We start from the raw sequence: 14,250 nt of genomic DNA on the forward strand, positions 1-14,250 counted from the left end.
AGGGTCGTTATGGAGGTGAGGATGGAGAAGGAACAGTTTTGCTATTTGAAGGGATGTCCAGGGTCCTCTGAGGAAAGATGGGACACCACTTTGTGTCAATGGGGTTGGAGCAGCTGGTTACTTTCCCTCTTTCAGGTTTCCGTGTTGCTCCTCTTTCTATGTGACTCTCTGAGTCACTTTGTCCTGATCTCCACATCTCTCTTTTGGCCTCAGCCCCACTCACCTGTCCTCTTCCGTCAGCCAACAGCCTAGCCTGACTGCTGGCCACCCTGGCTTCCTGGCTCCTTAGTTCCTGGCCTAGTGGTCTAAGCCCATCTTGCTTTGACAGTAGGGGTGGGAGGGGAGGAGATGTTGGGGATCAGGAAAACTTCCTGGTGACATCTTCCTTTCCTTTCCTAGGCCTCAAGCCTAGGAGCGGGCTAGGCCTCCCTTATCCAGGTCAGAATGAACCAGAGGAGGCACATGGGAAGAAATAAAGGGGTTGAGGTAAAAAGAGTAGAGGAGGAACAGAGGGTTGGAGGCAGAATAGGGGAGAGGTGTACCCAGGGAGCAGGGTAGCCAAAGCCACTGGGGAGGAGAAAGGAGGTCGTGCCGGCTCTGACAGCCCAGCCCAGCGTAGGTCCCCGGGTTTCCTGTCTATCTCTCCTCACAGCTGCTCTTCCTTCCTCTCTTGTTGTGAGATTTCTCCCCAGGGCCTCCCCACATTAAAGCGCGTGACCCCTCCTCTGTCCGGGTCTCAGCGACTGTCCACGGATCTCTCGCCAGGCTTTGGTCTCTTCAGCTCAGCCTCCCGGCCAGGCCCTCTCAGTGGGCGGTGCCCCCGGCGCCCCCCGCCAACCCCCCAGGAGTACTATTGGTGGAGAGCTGTCGAGAAGGCGGTGTTTAGCTGGCCTCCGAGAACCGGATTAGTTGTGGGGACCCCGAGGCGGGCCGGAGGCGGGTCCGTCTGGGAGGCGGGCGGGGCGGCTGGGGCCCGGCCCAGAGCTTCGGGCGGTCGCATTGTTTTCCTCCGCGGAGACGCGGCGGGAGTGGGGTTTGCGACTGGGACCCAGGGCTCGCCCGACCCGACAGCGCCCGGGAGCCCAGATCCAAGCTCCATCCAATTCAGACGCTCCCCACACATCACCAGAGCCCTAGCCACCGATTGCGAACTCGGAGCGGTGCGCGGCCGCTGCCCGCCCGCTGCGCTCTCTATCCCGCTGACCCGGATCTCCGAGCAAGTACCCCGGAGCAGGGCTGGGGCTGCAGGGAGGCGGGGAGGATCGGGGAGCCGAAGGCTGGGAGCAAGCTTCCGAAGTGCCAGAGGGATCTGCGAGGGTGCCAGCGCGCTGTGTGCCTGGATGACGGAGAGGGTCAGCGGAGTTGGGGTGCGCGGGTGGAAGAACGGACCGTGCCCCGTCACGGCGCTGTTGGGCTCAGGGTCTGGGCGCCTCTTCCGAATGGCTTCTCCGAGTCCCATCCCTTGGATTGGGGAACGCGAAACGGGATTATTTGAGGCGCGCACCGTACAGAGGGTGGAAAACCTGGTCCCTTGCCTCCCCAGTAGGGAGATTAAGGCTTCGAGACCTGCGGAGAACCTGACCCTCTCGTTGCCTCTGCAGGGATGGGAAGGGGGACGCGTTGTTCCGGACTTTGGTGTCACGGATGCATCTCTGTCCTTGTGCAAGCGGGAGTCTGTGCACCTCCCAGGGGGTTGGCTTGGGCACAGAGTCGGGAGTGGGGCCCCTGAGAAACATCAGTCTTAGTGCCCATCTCCTCCTTTTCACTCCACTCGCCCTGGGGCTTTGTTAGACCGAGGTCTCTCAAGGAGGAAAGCCGAGCTGGCGACTGCATCTCGAGCCCACGGACCCCGCTCAGCGCTGGCCCCAGGCCCGCCTTCGTCGGTTCCAAGATTCTGGCCCTGCTTCCCTGGCCTCGGAGACCCGCCTCCGCTCCCCAGCCCCCGCTCCCATCCCCATTCGGTCTGCGCCTGCAGGCCCCTCCAGCCCCTCCTCCCGCTAACGTGGCTCTGGGACCCGGTCCCGGCCCAGACTCTGCTACCCGCCCCTCTCGGAGCCCCAGATCCAGTGAGGGGGAGAGACGTCGATCCCCTGGCCTCGGGCCCACCCCATGCAAGTCTCTAGACACCTGGATTATCCTCGTTGGGGGCTGGGTGGGAGGGAGGGTAGGTACCGAGCCTAGGGCTGAGAGCTAAGGGTGAGGGGAACTGTCTTGGAGAAGGGAACGCGCCTGTTACTCGAGGCTCCTTGGCGCGCCCCCCGCTCCTCCAGAGGAAGGTGGACTGGGGCGGGTGATCAGCCCGAGAGCTTCCTGCTATTGTCCCCAGCCCGATCTCCCCTTCTCCATCCCTTCCCCAGCCCCCGCTAGCATCTGGCTATGACCCCGGCCACTCCCCAGAGGTGGCTGCTGGGCCAGGAGGAGAGAGAAGGGCTGTTTCCTCTTCCCAGCAAGGGGAGAAGCCAGGAGGGGGAGAAGGAATCGCCAGGCCTCTCTTATTTGCTCCAAGTGGGGAGGGAGGGGGTGTGAAGCAGTTGGGATTGGTCCTGGCAGGGTAAGCCTTTGCCCAGGCCAGGGATTGGATGGGGGCCCGCTCAAATGCTGCTCCCCCAAATCAGCTATGGGAAGCCCTCTTAAAGATGTATCATAGTTAAGTCTAGGGGGCCAGTGTAATGGCCAACCAAGTGTTTTTAGAGGCTGGACTAATCCAATCTAAGGTTGGGGGTAGGGTGGAGAGATTGGGTGGGAAGGAGGTAGGGCCTGCTCTCTGGAAAGAAGGGGTTGGGGGTGCTAGCTATCAGAGAGCATTTTGCCTAGAAATGAAGAGCATGCAAATGAGATGCAAATTACCCTCTATTGTCCCCAGCCAGGGCGCTTTTGCTAAGAAGGCTGCTGGATTCTGAAGGTTTTAATGTGGGAGTGGTCGTCATGCCCCACAAACTCTCCCAGTCACCCCTTTTCCCAAGACTAGTCCTGCAGTTTCAGGAGTTTCTGTGCAGGGGCCAGCCCCAGCCCCTGCCCTCACGTCTCTGGGCATGAAGCGGCCAGCACCTCTGCAGTCAAGCTCAATGTCTATGGGTCCCCCACTTCCAGAGCAGCATCTCCCCTACCCTAGCCTCATTAGACTTCTCCTGAATGTTCACGTTTACTTTTAAGGGATGTGGAAAGGAGGTGTAATTCAGTCTCTTCCCTCCTGTCCCTTCTTCCATCAGGTCAGAGGTCTCCTATCCCCCACAAACCCTCACAGGAGTCACCACCACAGGTAAGAAAAGGGCAACACCTCCTGAGGGCAGGGGATGGAGGCAGGCCTGGGAGCAGGAAGAGGGTCCAGCCATTCTCCTCACTTGCCTGAGGCTGAAGTTGTTTCCTAGGTGAAGATACCAGTTGCCCAGGGCAACTTGGTGGGGGCAGAAGGGGGAGGATAGGAGACAAGCTGTGTCCTTTTCTCTTCCCCTGGGAGCATCAACATCCGGAAACATGGGAGCGGGTGGTGTGCTGAGGGAGGTTTGGCCTTTCAGCACCAGAGGGTCGTTAGCTAGCTGACTGCTCTGCCCCTGGGGAGGGGGTCATCATTAGGTGCTCCTACCCCTTCCCTTCCTCCAGCTCTCTTGGGACCCCATCTGACGTCAGCCTCCCCACCAGTGACACTGGATTGGGGATGGGGTACACTTGGGTCCTGGCTCCAAGGCAGAATTATTGGGGAGAAGGAATGGGCTGGGCCTGGAAGCCCAGAGTCTCTTTAGGGGACATGGCAAGACAGGCAACTAAGGATTGGTGAAGGATAGCTGGGTTCACAGAAAGGAAGGAGTCTCACCCTTCCTGATCTGATTTCCCCAGTGTACTCAGCCCCTCACTTAAACTGCAAGGGAAAGCAGGAAGCTGGTGTACCCCTCCCACTGTGGGTCCCAGCCAGGGTCAGCTTGGCTGGAGGAGGCTGATAGAGGCTGGTGAGTGGGAAGGAGGGCTGTCTCACTGTCCCTTCCACCATATCCATCTTTTCCTGGACTTTGGGCTGCAATAGCCTGCCTGTCATTGAATTATTTATATTTTCATTCCAAGACAGTCCAAAGAGGGAAGGAAGGGAAAAGGGGCATGTTCAGCCCTATCTCTGCACCAGTATAGCTCCTTCCTTGCCTGGCCCCTCACAGAGGGGTGGGTTTGCTCTTCCCCCATCAAGTACATGCATTGGTTCTTCAGAATTAGGGAGGGAACAGGGGGCTAGAGAGGCTGGGAGGGGGCACAGTGGTCGGGCAGACAGCTGCAGCCAGAGCTAAATTTAGCCTCTGATCTGGCTTTGATGCAGATTCATTTTTGGCTAAGACAGCCCCCCTCCCCCACCCCCCTCCCTACCCAGCTTCTCCCTAGCAATGGGGAGAGCCCCTGAAGCATGAGCTTAGACCAGTTCAGCCAACCCTAGGCTGCCTCCTCGACTCTGTTCTTCAACCCTAGACGGGATGATGGCTGCCTTACAGCTGCCTCTGCCAGGGCACAGCGACAAAATTGCCCCCAGGGTGCCATGGGGGTCTGTGAGGGAGGGCGAGGCAGACATGGTGCACTCTTCCTACCTCCAGTGCCAAGGAGTCACTATTTATAATTTTAAGGCTTCAGTGTCTAATTATAGCTAAGAAGAGGTTAGCAAGAGGGGGGCCAGGAGGTGTCACCTACCGAATGTCCCCAGTCAGGAGACAAGAGGAAAGGCTGAGTGAGAAGGCTGGGAGGGGGAGCGGGTGTGTCCTGTCCTTACCTGGGGTCATGCTGGCAGGCCTTGCACCAGCCAGTTTGGGCCAGTTGGAGAGGGAAGGGCCTTAAGTGACAGTGACAGCTGGTTGGGACTGAGACAGTGCCAGAGAGAGGGTTCTTGCCCCTACTCCACAGGGTCTTCTGGGGATAGACCAGGGGAGGAGTCCACTTGCTTCAAGGGTGGAAGGAAACTGGCCCCTTACCCGACCCTCCTGTCTTGTCTTTCAGGGCCAGCATATGGGTAAGGGGGCACCCCCTGGGGCCTGAGCTGCCCCGCACAGGATGCCCCGTGCCCCTCACTTCATGCCCTTGCTGCTACTGCTGCTGCTGCTCTCACTGCCCCACACCCAGGCTGCCTTTCCCCAGGACCCCCTCCCTCTGCTGACCTCTGACCTGCAAGGTGAGTGCCCCGGTACCACGCTCCCTCTGTGTGAGCTTGGCACTCAGTCCTAGCAATTAGATACTGGGACCCCTTGTGTGGAAGGCAAGGTGCAGGAAGGCTCTCAGTCTCAAGGAAGCTAAGAGCCTGACCAGAAAGGGGAGCAGACAGGTGGAATGAGCTGGCACTTCAGATCAGTCACTTCTCATCTGTGGACCTACTTTCTTCACTCCGAGGCAGCACTGTTTGGTGGTAAAGAACACGGACTCTCAACCAGACCAAACTTTGGCAGGTTGGAATCCCTGCTAAGCTGCTCACTAGTTGTATGAACTTGTCACGCTATTTAACCCTTCTTTGCTTCAGTCTCCTCATCTGCCAAATGAAGATAATAATAGTATTCTACCTTACAGAATTATTTAGGGATTAAATGAGGTAATATAGGTAAGGTGCTGAGAACACTGTCTGGCACAAAGTAAATGCTTTATATGTGTTTGCTATTATTATTAGCTCCAAAATGAAGACTTGGAACTAATTCAGTGGTTCCTAACACCTGCTACCTCCCTTTCTACCATTTTACCAGTACTGTTAAGTATGGGTCCCACTGTGAGGGAAACCATAAGCCAAGTTTTTCTGAGATGGACCTTTATCTATTTGCAGGTTCCTGTTATATATGTAGGATTTAGAGTAATTTTAAGGATGAAGGAACTGCAGTTTGGTTACTGGGAGTAACTGTTGGGGGATGGATAAGATTAGCAAACACTTAGCATGTGCCAGACGCAGTTCTAAGCACCACACTCGTGTTAATCACCTCTCCCTGAACTCTGGGCTCCCTCTGAATGCTGATGACGGTGGGTTCCGTGATCAGGCCAGGCGGGTGCTGGCGTTGGTCAGAGGAGGCAGAAACCTTGGAGGGCTGAGGTGGCCTGTGAGGGGCCTTGAGGGGAGGGTGCAAACAGAGGGCTGGGAGAAATGGGGTGAGTAAATGCTCCAGGTGGGACAGTGTACAATGTGGGAGTGAAAGGGAATCCCTAGCCCTAAGGCAGCTCCATGAAGGGTCTGGGCTGGGCTCTGGAGTCAGACAGACCTGGATTCGAATTTGGGTGCCTGCCACTTCCAACTTAAATGAGCTATATGTACATTTCTTAATGGCTTTAAGCTTCAGGTCCCTCATCTATAAAATGTTAGCCCCTACCTCATAGGGTTTTTGTAAGAAATCAAACAATGCATCTAAAGTGCTAACACAGTGCTTGGCAGAGGTTAAATACTCACAGTTAGCCAGTATTATTTTTTAGTAGCCTTATTAATAGCTTTATTAATACTTCACAACTCATCTCACATACCCACTATGTCCATGGCTGGGTTTCCTCTGGTTGGAGAGAGTGTTGAGGGATTCTGTGGTATCCTGGGTGGCCCTTGGCACCCACTTCTCTGTGCCTTCTAGGTATTTCCCCATTATCCTGGTTCCGGGGCCTGGAGGATGATGCTGTGGTTGCAGAACTTGGGCTGGACTTTCAGAGATTCTTGACCTTGAACCGGACCTTGCTAGTGGCTGCCCGGTAAACTGGCCGTGGCACCGTTGTGGGGTCGACATGCATGCTCCTGGGCAGACATGGGACTTGCATGGCCGCTGCAGCATCTTGCAGGGGACACATGCAGGTGTACAAGCCATGGGATATGGACATGCTTGGACCCAGAGCACAATTGCCAAGGCATGGAGTTAGGGGGAGGAGAGAGGGCAGGTCTGCACTGTTTGTCCCTGAGCAGCTGAACATGGGCAAGGCCGGGAGGGGGGTGCTCAGGAGCTCAGGTCAGGTGTGGTGGCTTGGCTCTTATCCCTCCTTACCTGTCCCTTCAGGGATCACGTTTTCTCCTTTGATCTTCAATTCCAAGAAGAAGAGGAGGGGCTAGTGCCCAACAAGGTGAGGGGCTGTGTGGAGGAGGTGAGGCATGATGAGGCTGGGAAGGTCTAACGGGGGTCAAGTGTAGCCATAATGTGAGGTGGGTCCAGGTGGCCCCATGATTTTCCCTCTTCTGCTTCTCCCTCCAGTATCTAACATGGAGGAGCCAAGACATGGAGAACTGTGCCGTGCGGGGGAAGCTGACGGTGAGGAGTGGGATGAGAATCTCACGGGAAGGAGATGGCCCTGCTTCCAGGCTCTCTCCAAGCAGCCTTCCACCCTTCCCAGTCCCCCGCCCCCCACTTCTCTCATCTCAGGTCACAGAGGAAAATGTACAGGAAAGGGAATTCATGATTTTTAGTTTCCTTTACACACCTCACAAAAGAAGTGAGGCTCCAAGAGGCCAAAGAACTTGCCCAAGGCCACAGGACTAGTGTATAGCTTAGCTGGGACTTTACCCCACATTACTCTGACGGCTCAAGGAGAATAGCCTTACTTCCTGTGACCCCCGCCCCACTCCCCAGGAGCCCTGTTACTGACCTAGAACTTTGGGTTCTCTAGGACGAGTGCTACAACTACATTCGTGTCCTTGTTCCCTGGGACTCCCAGACACTCCTTGCCTGTGGAACGAACTCCTTCAGCCCTATGTGCCGCAGCTATGGGGTACAAAAGCGAGGGTGGGGCATCAGGACTGGAGGGAGGAGAACCCAAGCTGGGTGATCAGTTTGGTGGGGACGGACCAGCAGGGCTGGGGGAACGGGGTGCCCAAAGTGCAGGAGTCCAGAAGGGGTGGGGGAAGGAGGTAAGGGGACATGAAGGAGTGGGCTATGGAGCCACACTCCCAAAGCCCCAAGAACCTGCTCCCTCTGCCTTCAGATAACTTCGCTGCAGCAGGAGGGTGAGGAGCTGAGTGGGCAGGCTCGATGCCCCTTTGATGCCACCCAGTCCAATGTGGCCGTCTTTGCAGGTGTGCACCTGGGCGTGTGAGAAGCAGGCATGTGGCTGGAGGGAACTCCCACCTTAGCCCCTCTCCCAGTTGGGTCTTTCCCATGCTCCTGAGTGGAGGGTTGAGGTAGGGGCCAGGGTCAGGCGGAGGTAGGGGTGTGGGAAACCCAAGAAGAGCCAAGATACGGATCCCTGAGGCCTCCCCTGACCCCATCCTACCCACCCCTCCAGAGGGCAGCCTGTACTCAGCCACAGCTGCGGATTTCCAGGCCAGTGATGCTGTGGTTTACAGAAGCCTTGGGCCTCAGCCCCCACTCCGCTCCGCCAAGTACGACTCCAAGTGGCTCCGAGGTCAGGGCGGGCCTAGGGGAGGGAGGCTGCTCTTGGGGAGGAGGTGCAGGGGGAGAACTGTGGCAGGGAGCAGGCAGAAGGTGGAAGGGTGTGCATGTGTGCAAGGGGGAGAGGCTGTGTGGGGCCAGGAGTTTCTGAGCAGGTAATACGTACTCTTCTGTACGCTTCCTGTCACTCCCCCTCAGAGCCACACTTTGTCCATGCTTTGGAGCATGGAGAACATGTCTACTTCTTCTTCCGAGAGGTGTCTGTGGAGGACGCCCGCCTAGGGAGGGTAAGGAGCTGGGCATCGGGGGTGGGCAGCTAGAGGGCTCTGCCGGACTCTGAGGAGCCAGTCAGTCAGGGGACAGCTCCCGACCTTTATCTCCTGATTCTGAGCCCCAACCTGGAGAAGCCCCAGGCCTCTGCCCCCACATCCTGCTGTGCCCCTCATCTTTGACCCAGATTGGCCCGACCACACCATACTGTTCCTTTGCTGGCCTCTAACATTTGTCTCTTGGTGCTCTAACTCACCGCACTGCTCTCAGCTGGCAGGCCCTGGGTTCCCTCTTGCCATCCTCCTCGTCCCTGACTCTCGTTCCCCAGGTGCAGTTCTCACGTGTGGCCCGTGTGTGTAAGCGTGACATGGGTGGCTCACCTCGGGCCTTGGACCGCCACTGGACATCCTTCCTGAAGCTGCGGCTCAACTGCTCTGTCCCTGGGGACTCTACCTTCTATTTTGACGTCTTACAGGCCTTGACTGGGCCTGTGAACTTGTATGGCCACTCTGCTGTCTTTGGGGTCTTTACCACCCAGACCAATAGGTTGGTACTAGACTAATGTGGCTCGATCTGTGCCCTGCCCCACCAGCATCCAAATTCCCCTCTTAAAGCCTGTTGATGAGGGTAGTGAGGAGAAGCTCCATTTAAAGCCAGTTTGCTGTTCAGCCTAGTTTGTTCTTTTTCTCCCAGCATGGCCCCAGGGGCTGCCCCACCCTCTCGGGCTCCCCCCTAATGTGGTGTATGAAGGGGAGCTGCCATGTCTCACTTGGGAGGAGCTGTGCTGTCCCTCCCAACACCTAGCCTACTTTCTCTTCTGGCTCCTTCAGCATCCCTGGCTCTGCGGTCTGCGCCTTCTACCTGGATGATATTGAGCGTGGGTTTGAGGGCAAGTTCAAGGAGCAGAGGAGTCTGGATGGGGCCTGGACCCCTGTGTCTGAGGACAGGGTCCCCTCCCCCAGGTACCCTGGATGGGGGTGGCTTTTGTAGGGGCAGAAGCAAGCAGTGCCTGCTCCCCAAATGGGATTAGGAAGAGAGGATCCAAGGCCTGGGGATGGGGCTGGTGGGACTAGAGACCTGCAGCAGGGAAGGGAAGCAGTACTGGGGGTGTATGCGTATAGGCAGAGCAAGGGTTACCAATCATGTCTGGGAGCAGTGGGCCAGCGGTGGTCACAAAGCCTAACTCAGCCCCAGCTCCCTGCTCTAAGGCTGCCTCTTCCTATGTGTCCACCAGGCCAGGATCCTGTGCAGGAGTAGGTGTAGCTGCCTTGTTCCCCTCTTCTCGAGACCTCCCTGATGATGTCCTGACCTTCATCAAGGCTCACCCACTCCTGGACCCTGCCGTGCCACCTGCCACCCATCAACCTCTGCTCACCCTCACCAGCAGGTATGGGGCTAAAAAACACTGACCACTACCCTCCCCCACCCAGCCACTCTCTTTCTTTGACCCCACAAGGTAAATCATATTGGTAGGAGGAAGAACCCATGAAAGTGGAAGGGAGAGGGCTAAGAAGGAAACCCTGGGCTGGGGGAAGGGCCCAGAAGTGGCTACCCGGACACATGGGCTGTCCTTGAAACACCCAAGCTTCCATTGGTCAGGTTGTCCTGACCTGAGGCCTATCCCTCCAGGGCCCTACTGACCCAAGTAGCTGTGGATGGCATGGCTGGTCCCTACAGTAATACTACAGTCCTGTTCCTCGGCTCCAATGATGGGACAGTGCTGAAGGTGCTGCCCCCAGGAGGGCAATCTGGGGGCCAGGAGCCCATTCTGTTGGAAGAGATTGATGCCTACAGCCCCTCCAGGTGAGCCCTTTGTCCAGCAGGCCCCCTGCAGAGCAGGGATGGGATGGGCTGTGAGGTGGTACTTCGGGATATGGAGGTGGGGTGGGAACTCCAACATTGGAAGTTGTGGGGAAGAAAGAGCGGCATGGCAAGAAGCCAGACAGTGTGTTGGGGCAGGGTGGCCATTCACGAACCCCAACCCTATGAGTTGTACTCAGTTGCTTGTACACCTCCCTACCTCTGTTTTTTAACTCACCCACGGAGAAAGAAGCCTCATCTGCCACATATCTGATTCCTTCTGGCCTCACCCTAGGTGCAGTGGGAAGCGGGCAGCCCAAACTGCAAGGCGGGTCATAGGGCTGGAGCTGGACACTGAAGGTCACAGGCTGTTTGTGGCTTTCTCTGGCTGCATCATCTACCTCCCTCTTAGTCGGTGTGCCAGGCATGGAGCCTGTCGGAGGTGAGAGGGACCTGAGCTCAGGCCCTGAAGGTGGGCTCCCTGGGCCAGCAGGCACAAAGGAGCAGAGGCATGGGGGTGACAGGGAGATGCAGGGGATGGCTGTGGGGGATGTCTCAAGCATTCTGCAGGTGGGCAGTAACCAGGGACTGGACTAGGGACTGGGTGAGAGTAGATGAGGCAGGGGAATGGAATGTGATTAGAGGGTCCCAGCCTCACATGACTCAGTTTTCTCTAGGAGCTGTCTGGCTTCTCAGGACCCATACTGTGGATGGGATAGCTCCAGAGGCTGTGTGGATATCAGGGGACCTGGTGGGTAAGTGAGGGGCCCCCAGATCTCCTGAGGAGAAAGTTCCCTGCTACTCAGAGAGGAAGCTGAGGGCCAGGGTAGGGGATGGGGGCAAGATGTATAACCGCTCTGAGCCACCACCATGTCCTCTTAGGACTGATGTGGATCCAGCTGGGAACCAGGAATCCATGGAGCATGATGACTGCCAAGGTAAACAGAAGGGCCAGGGGCAGCTGCAGCCATTGTTGAGCACTGCTCTGATGTGGGCTTTTGTCTTTCTCTCCTCCTGTGACACAGTTATGCCCATCAGTTCTGCATGAAGCTTCCCCCTGCTCTCCATCTTCACCCTCTCTCTCCCTTCTTCATAGATGGAGCTACTGGGAGTCAGTCTGGCACAGGGGATTCTGCTTATGGTGAGTTCTACGGTCCCAGCTCCACCTTTCCTCATTCAGCCCACACTCACCCAAGTCTGTGCCCCATGGCAGCAGCAAACCAGCACCCTGGACACTTAGAGAGTCTCAGAAAAGGGTTACATCCTCCAAATACCTAGCATGTAGCTCAGTGCTTGGCACATAATAAGGTGCTTAATAGACAGGTTTTGAACAAATAAATGAAATATCCTGCATGGGGAGCCCTTCCCCATTCCCAGAGGAAAGTGGGGGCTGCAGTTCTGGACTTTTGGGTTCCAAAGCGGGAGAGTGGGGGACCTGCTCAATGGGTGTCAGAGGTGGAGAGCAGAAACCTCACTAGCTCTGACCTGGTCTCTGTCACCAGTGCTTCTGGGTCCTGGCCCTTCCCCTGAGACCCCCAGCCCCCCAAGTGATGCCCACCCCCGGCCCCAGTCTTCCACCCTTGGAGCTCACACTCAGGGTAAGGGGGCTGACTGGGAGGGACAGGAGTGAAGTGTGGGGCTGCTGATTCTTGAAGAATTCTAAGCCTCTCACTGACCGTTGTTTGGTGCTCACTAATAATGCCTGTTTTGAAGCCTCCTCTCCCTAGAGCCCCTTCTTCGGCACCGGCACAGTTTGCAGTTGTTCTTGGCATGGCTACAGGGGCCGGAGCTGGGACGGGGACTCCCCAGGCCCAAGCTCTAGCTTGTGTGTGAGGGTCAGTTCGATGGGCTGTGTGTGTTGAGAGGCCAGGGGGGAGGTGATTCCTCAAGAGGGTCAAGGCTGCGTTGGATTGAAGCTGAGCAGCAGCAGGAGAGCGTGACACTGCGGAGCTCGCCATCCCGCCCCGGCCTACCTTCGCTGAGCCCCCTCCTCCCTCTCGGTCGGCAGGCGTGCGCCGGGATCTGCCCCCAGCCTCAGCCTCCCGCTCCGTCCCCATCCCACTTCTTCTGGCCTGTGTGGCTGCAGCCTTCGCCTTGGGCGCCTCGGTCTCTGGCCTCCTGGTCTCCTGCGCTTGTCGCCGCGCCCACCGACGTCGGAGCAAAGACATCGAGACTCCGGGGCTCCCGCGCCCTCTCTCCCTTCGCAGCTTAGCCCGGCTGCACGGGGCGGGCCCGGAGCCGCCACCACCGTCCAAGGACGGAGACGGGGCGCAGACGCCCCAGCTCTACACCACCTTCCTGCCTCCTCCCGAGGCCGTGCCCTCGCCAGAGCTGGCCTGCCTGCCCACCCCGGAGTCCACGCCGGAGCTGCCGGTCAAGCACCTCCGCCACGCCGGGGGTCCCTGGGAGTGGAACCAGAATGGGAACAACGCCAAGGAGGACCGGCGCTGCGCCCGGGGCGGGAATGCTGCGGGCGGACCGGCGCCGCGCGTGCTGGTGAGGCCGCCGCCGCCCGGCTGTCCCGGGCAGGCCGTGGAGGTCACCACCCTGGAGGAACTGCTGCGCTACCTGCACGGCCCGCAGCCGCCCAGGAAGGAGGCCGAGTCCCCGGCCGCGGCCCCTTTCACCTCGCGGGCGCTCCCGCCCGAGCCTGCCCCCACCCCCACCCCCACCCCCACCCCCTTTGCGGGCTCCAGCCTGCTTCCGCGTGACTGTGCCCCGCCTCGGAGGCTGGACGTGCCCCCGGAGGGCAAGTGCCCGGCCCCCGCCGCCCGGCCTGCGCTCTCCGCCCCGGCTCCGCGGCTCGGGGTCGGCGGCAGCCGGAGGTTGCCCTTCTCCACGCACCGCGCCCCCCCCGCGCTGCTCACCCGAGTCCCCTCCGGAGGCCCCTCCAGGTACTCCGGGGGTGCCGGGAGACACCTCTTGTACCTGGGCCGGCCGGAGGGGTGCCGAGGCCGCGCCCTGAAGAGGGTGGACGTCGAGAAGTGCCAGGTGCCCTCTAAGCCTGCCCTCGTCGGACCCTCTTCCCAGCAGGCCGTCCCTAACGGCAGCCATTTTAACTTTTAAAGGGAGCTGCTCCAAGGCCTCAAGTGGGACCCCTGACGCCCACGCCCTCGAAGGCCTTGAGCGTGGGCATGTCTCCAAGGACAGGTCCCCTCCCTCTCTCCTTGTTCCACACCTCCAGCCTTCCTGGACTCTGAGAGTCTCCCAGGGTCTCTGCCCGCCTCGGACTTATTTATTGACTGCCGACTCTTTCCCCCTGTCCTCGAGAGAGGAGTGGGAGGTGAGAATCTCGCCCCCTCAGTGAGCCAGCTTTTCGGGGGGAACTGGCACACTCCCACTTCCCCCACCTCAGCCAAGCTGCCTTAACTCGCCCCTCCGGGCTTCCTCCACAGACTGGGCCCTGGGCGGGCCGCACGGCGGACTGACGGGGCTGGGCCACGCGCGTTGTGTACAGCGTCCTCCCGGGACGTGCCTCTCCTACCGTGTAGGAGCCTCCGCTTCCCAATACAGCTGTGTCCCCCAATCGCTGCCTGACTTTTCTCGCGGAGGGGGCGGGGCAGGGTGGGAATCAGTAGGCTGCTCTGAGCATCTTTGCCCCAGAATCTCTGCCTTCGTCTTGGCCTTGAGCTCTCTCCCCAGTAATTGGGATGGCTGCGGTCCCACCGGGGTTAATCAGGAAAGGTTTCCTGAAGGAGGCAAGCAAAGAAATGGTGCTTGGAGATGAACCAGGGCCCAGGAGACCCAGGGTAGAATTTAGGTGGGGTTAGGGAGGGCACTGGGAGCATGTTTCTGGGTCGAGGTAAGACGGCCTTTTTCGTAACCTGCTCTATGGGGTAGGAGGAGGGTATTTCTGGAGAAATAAAATGAAGCTGCAGCGTAA

At 58.4% G+C, this 14,250-nt stretch overlaps 1 protein-coding gene across 12 annotated transcripts; it reads left to right on the forward strand.

Annotated features, from left to right (window-relative positions):
* Positions 1 to 686: 686 nt before the first annotated feature.
* On the forward strand, positions 687 to 14,250 carry SEMA6C (semaphorin 6C). Of its 12 annotated transcripts, none has more exons than XM_032464297.1 (21): positions 687 to 1,216; positions 1,792 to 2,111; positions 3,210 to 3,259; positions 4,966 to 4,978; positions 6,558 to 6,672; positions 6,972 to 7,035; positions 7,164 to 7,220; positions 7,576 to 7,677; positions 7,891 to 7,981; positions 8,191 to 8,310; positions 8,496 to 8,584; positions 8,896 to 9,113; positions 9,398 to 9,529; positions 9,802 to 9,954; positions 10,197 to 10,370; positions 10,663 to 10,809; positions 11,045 to 11,122; positions 11,250 to 11,305; positions 11,464 to 11,508; positions 11,870 to 11,965; positions 12,376 to 14,250. In XM_032464297.1, the coding sequence occupies exons 4-21, from the start codon at positions 4,975 to 4,977 to the stop codon at positions 13,431 to 13,433; spliced, it is 2,799 nt and encodes a 932-aa protein (XP_032320188.1). In that variant the 5' UTR covers positions 687 to 1,216; positions 1,792 to 2,111; positions 3,210 to 3,259; positions 4,966 to 4,974; the 3' UTR covers positions 13,434 to 14,250. The 12 variants fall into 12 exon arrangements, with proteins under 12 accessions (XP_032320188.1, XP_032320189.1, XP_032320190.1 ...); XM_032464298.1 differs by having other exon boundaries at positions 1,792 to 1,961; XM_032464304.1 differs by lacking the exon at positions 687 to 1,216 and adding an exon at positions 1,218 to 1,352 and having other exon boundaries at positions 1,792 to 1,961; positions 4,966 to 5,137.

The sequence above is a fragment of the Camelus ferus genome, chromosome 21 (assembly GCF_009834535.1).
Source record: "Camelus ferus isolate YT-003-E chromosome 21, BCGSAC_Cfer_1.0, whole genome shotgun sequence".
Lineage (NCBI taxonomy): Eukaryota > Metazoa > Chordata > Mammalia > Artiodactyla > Camelidae > Camelus > Camelus ferus.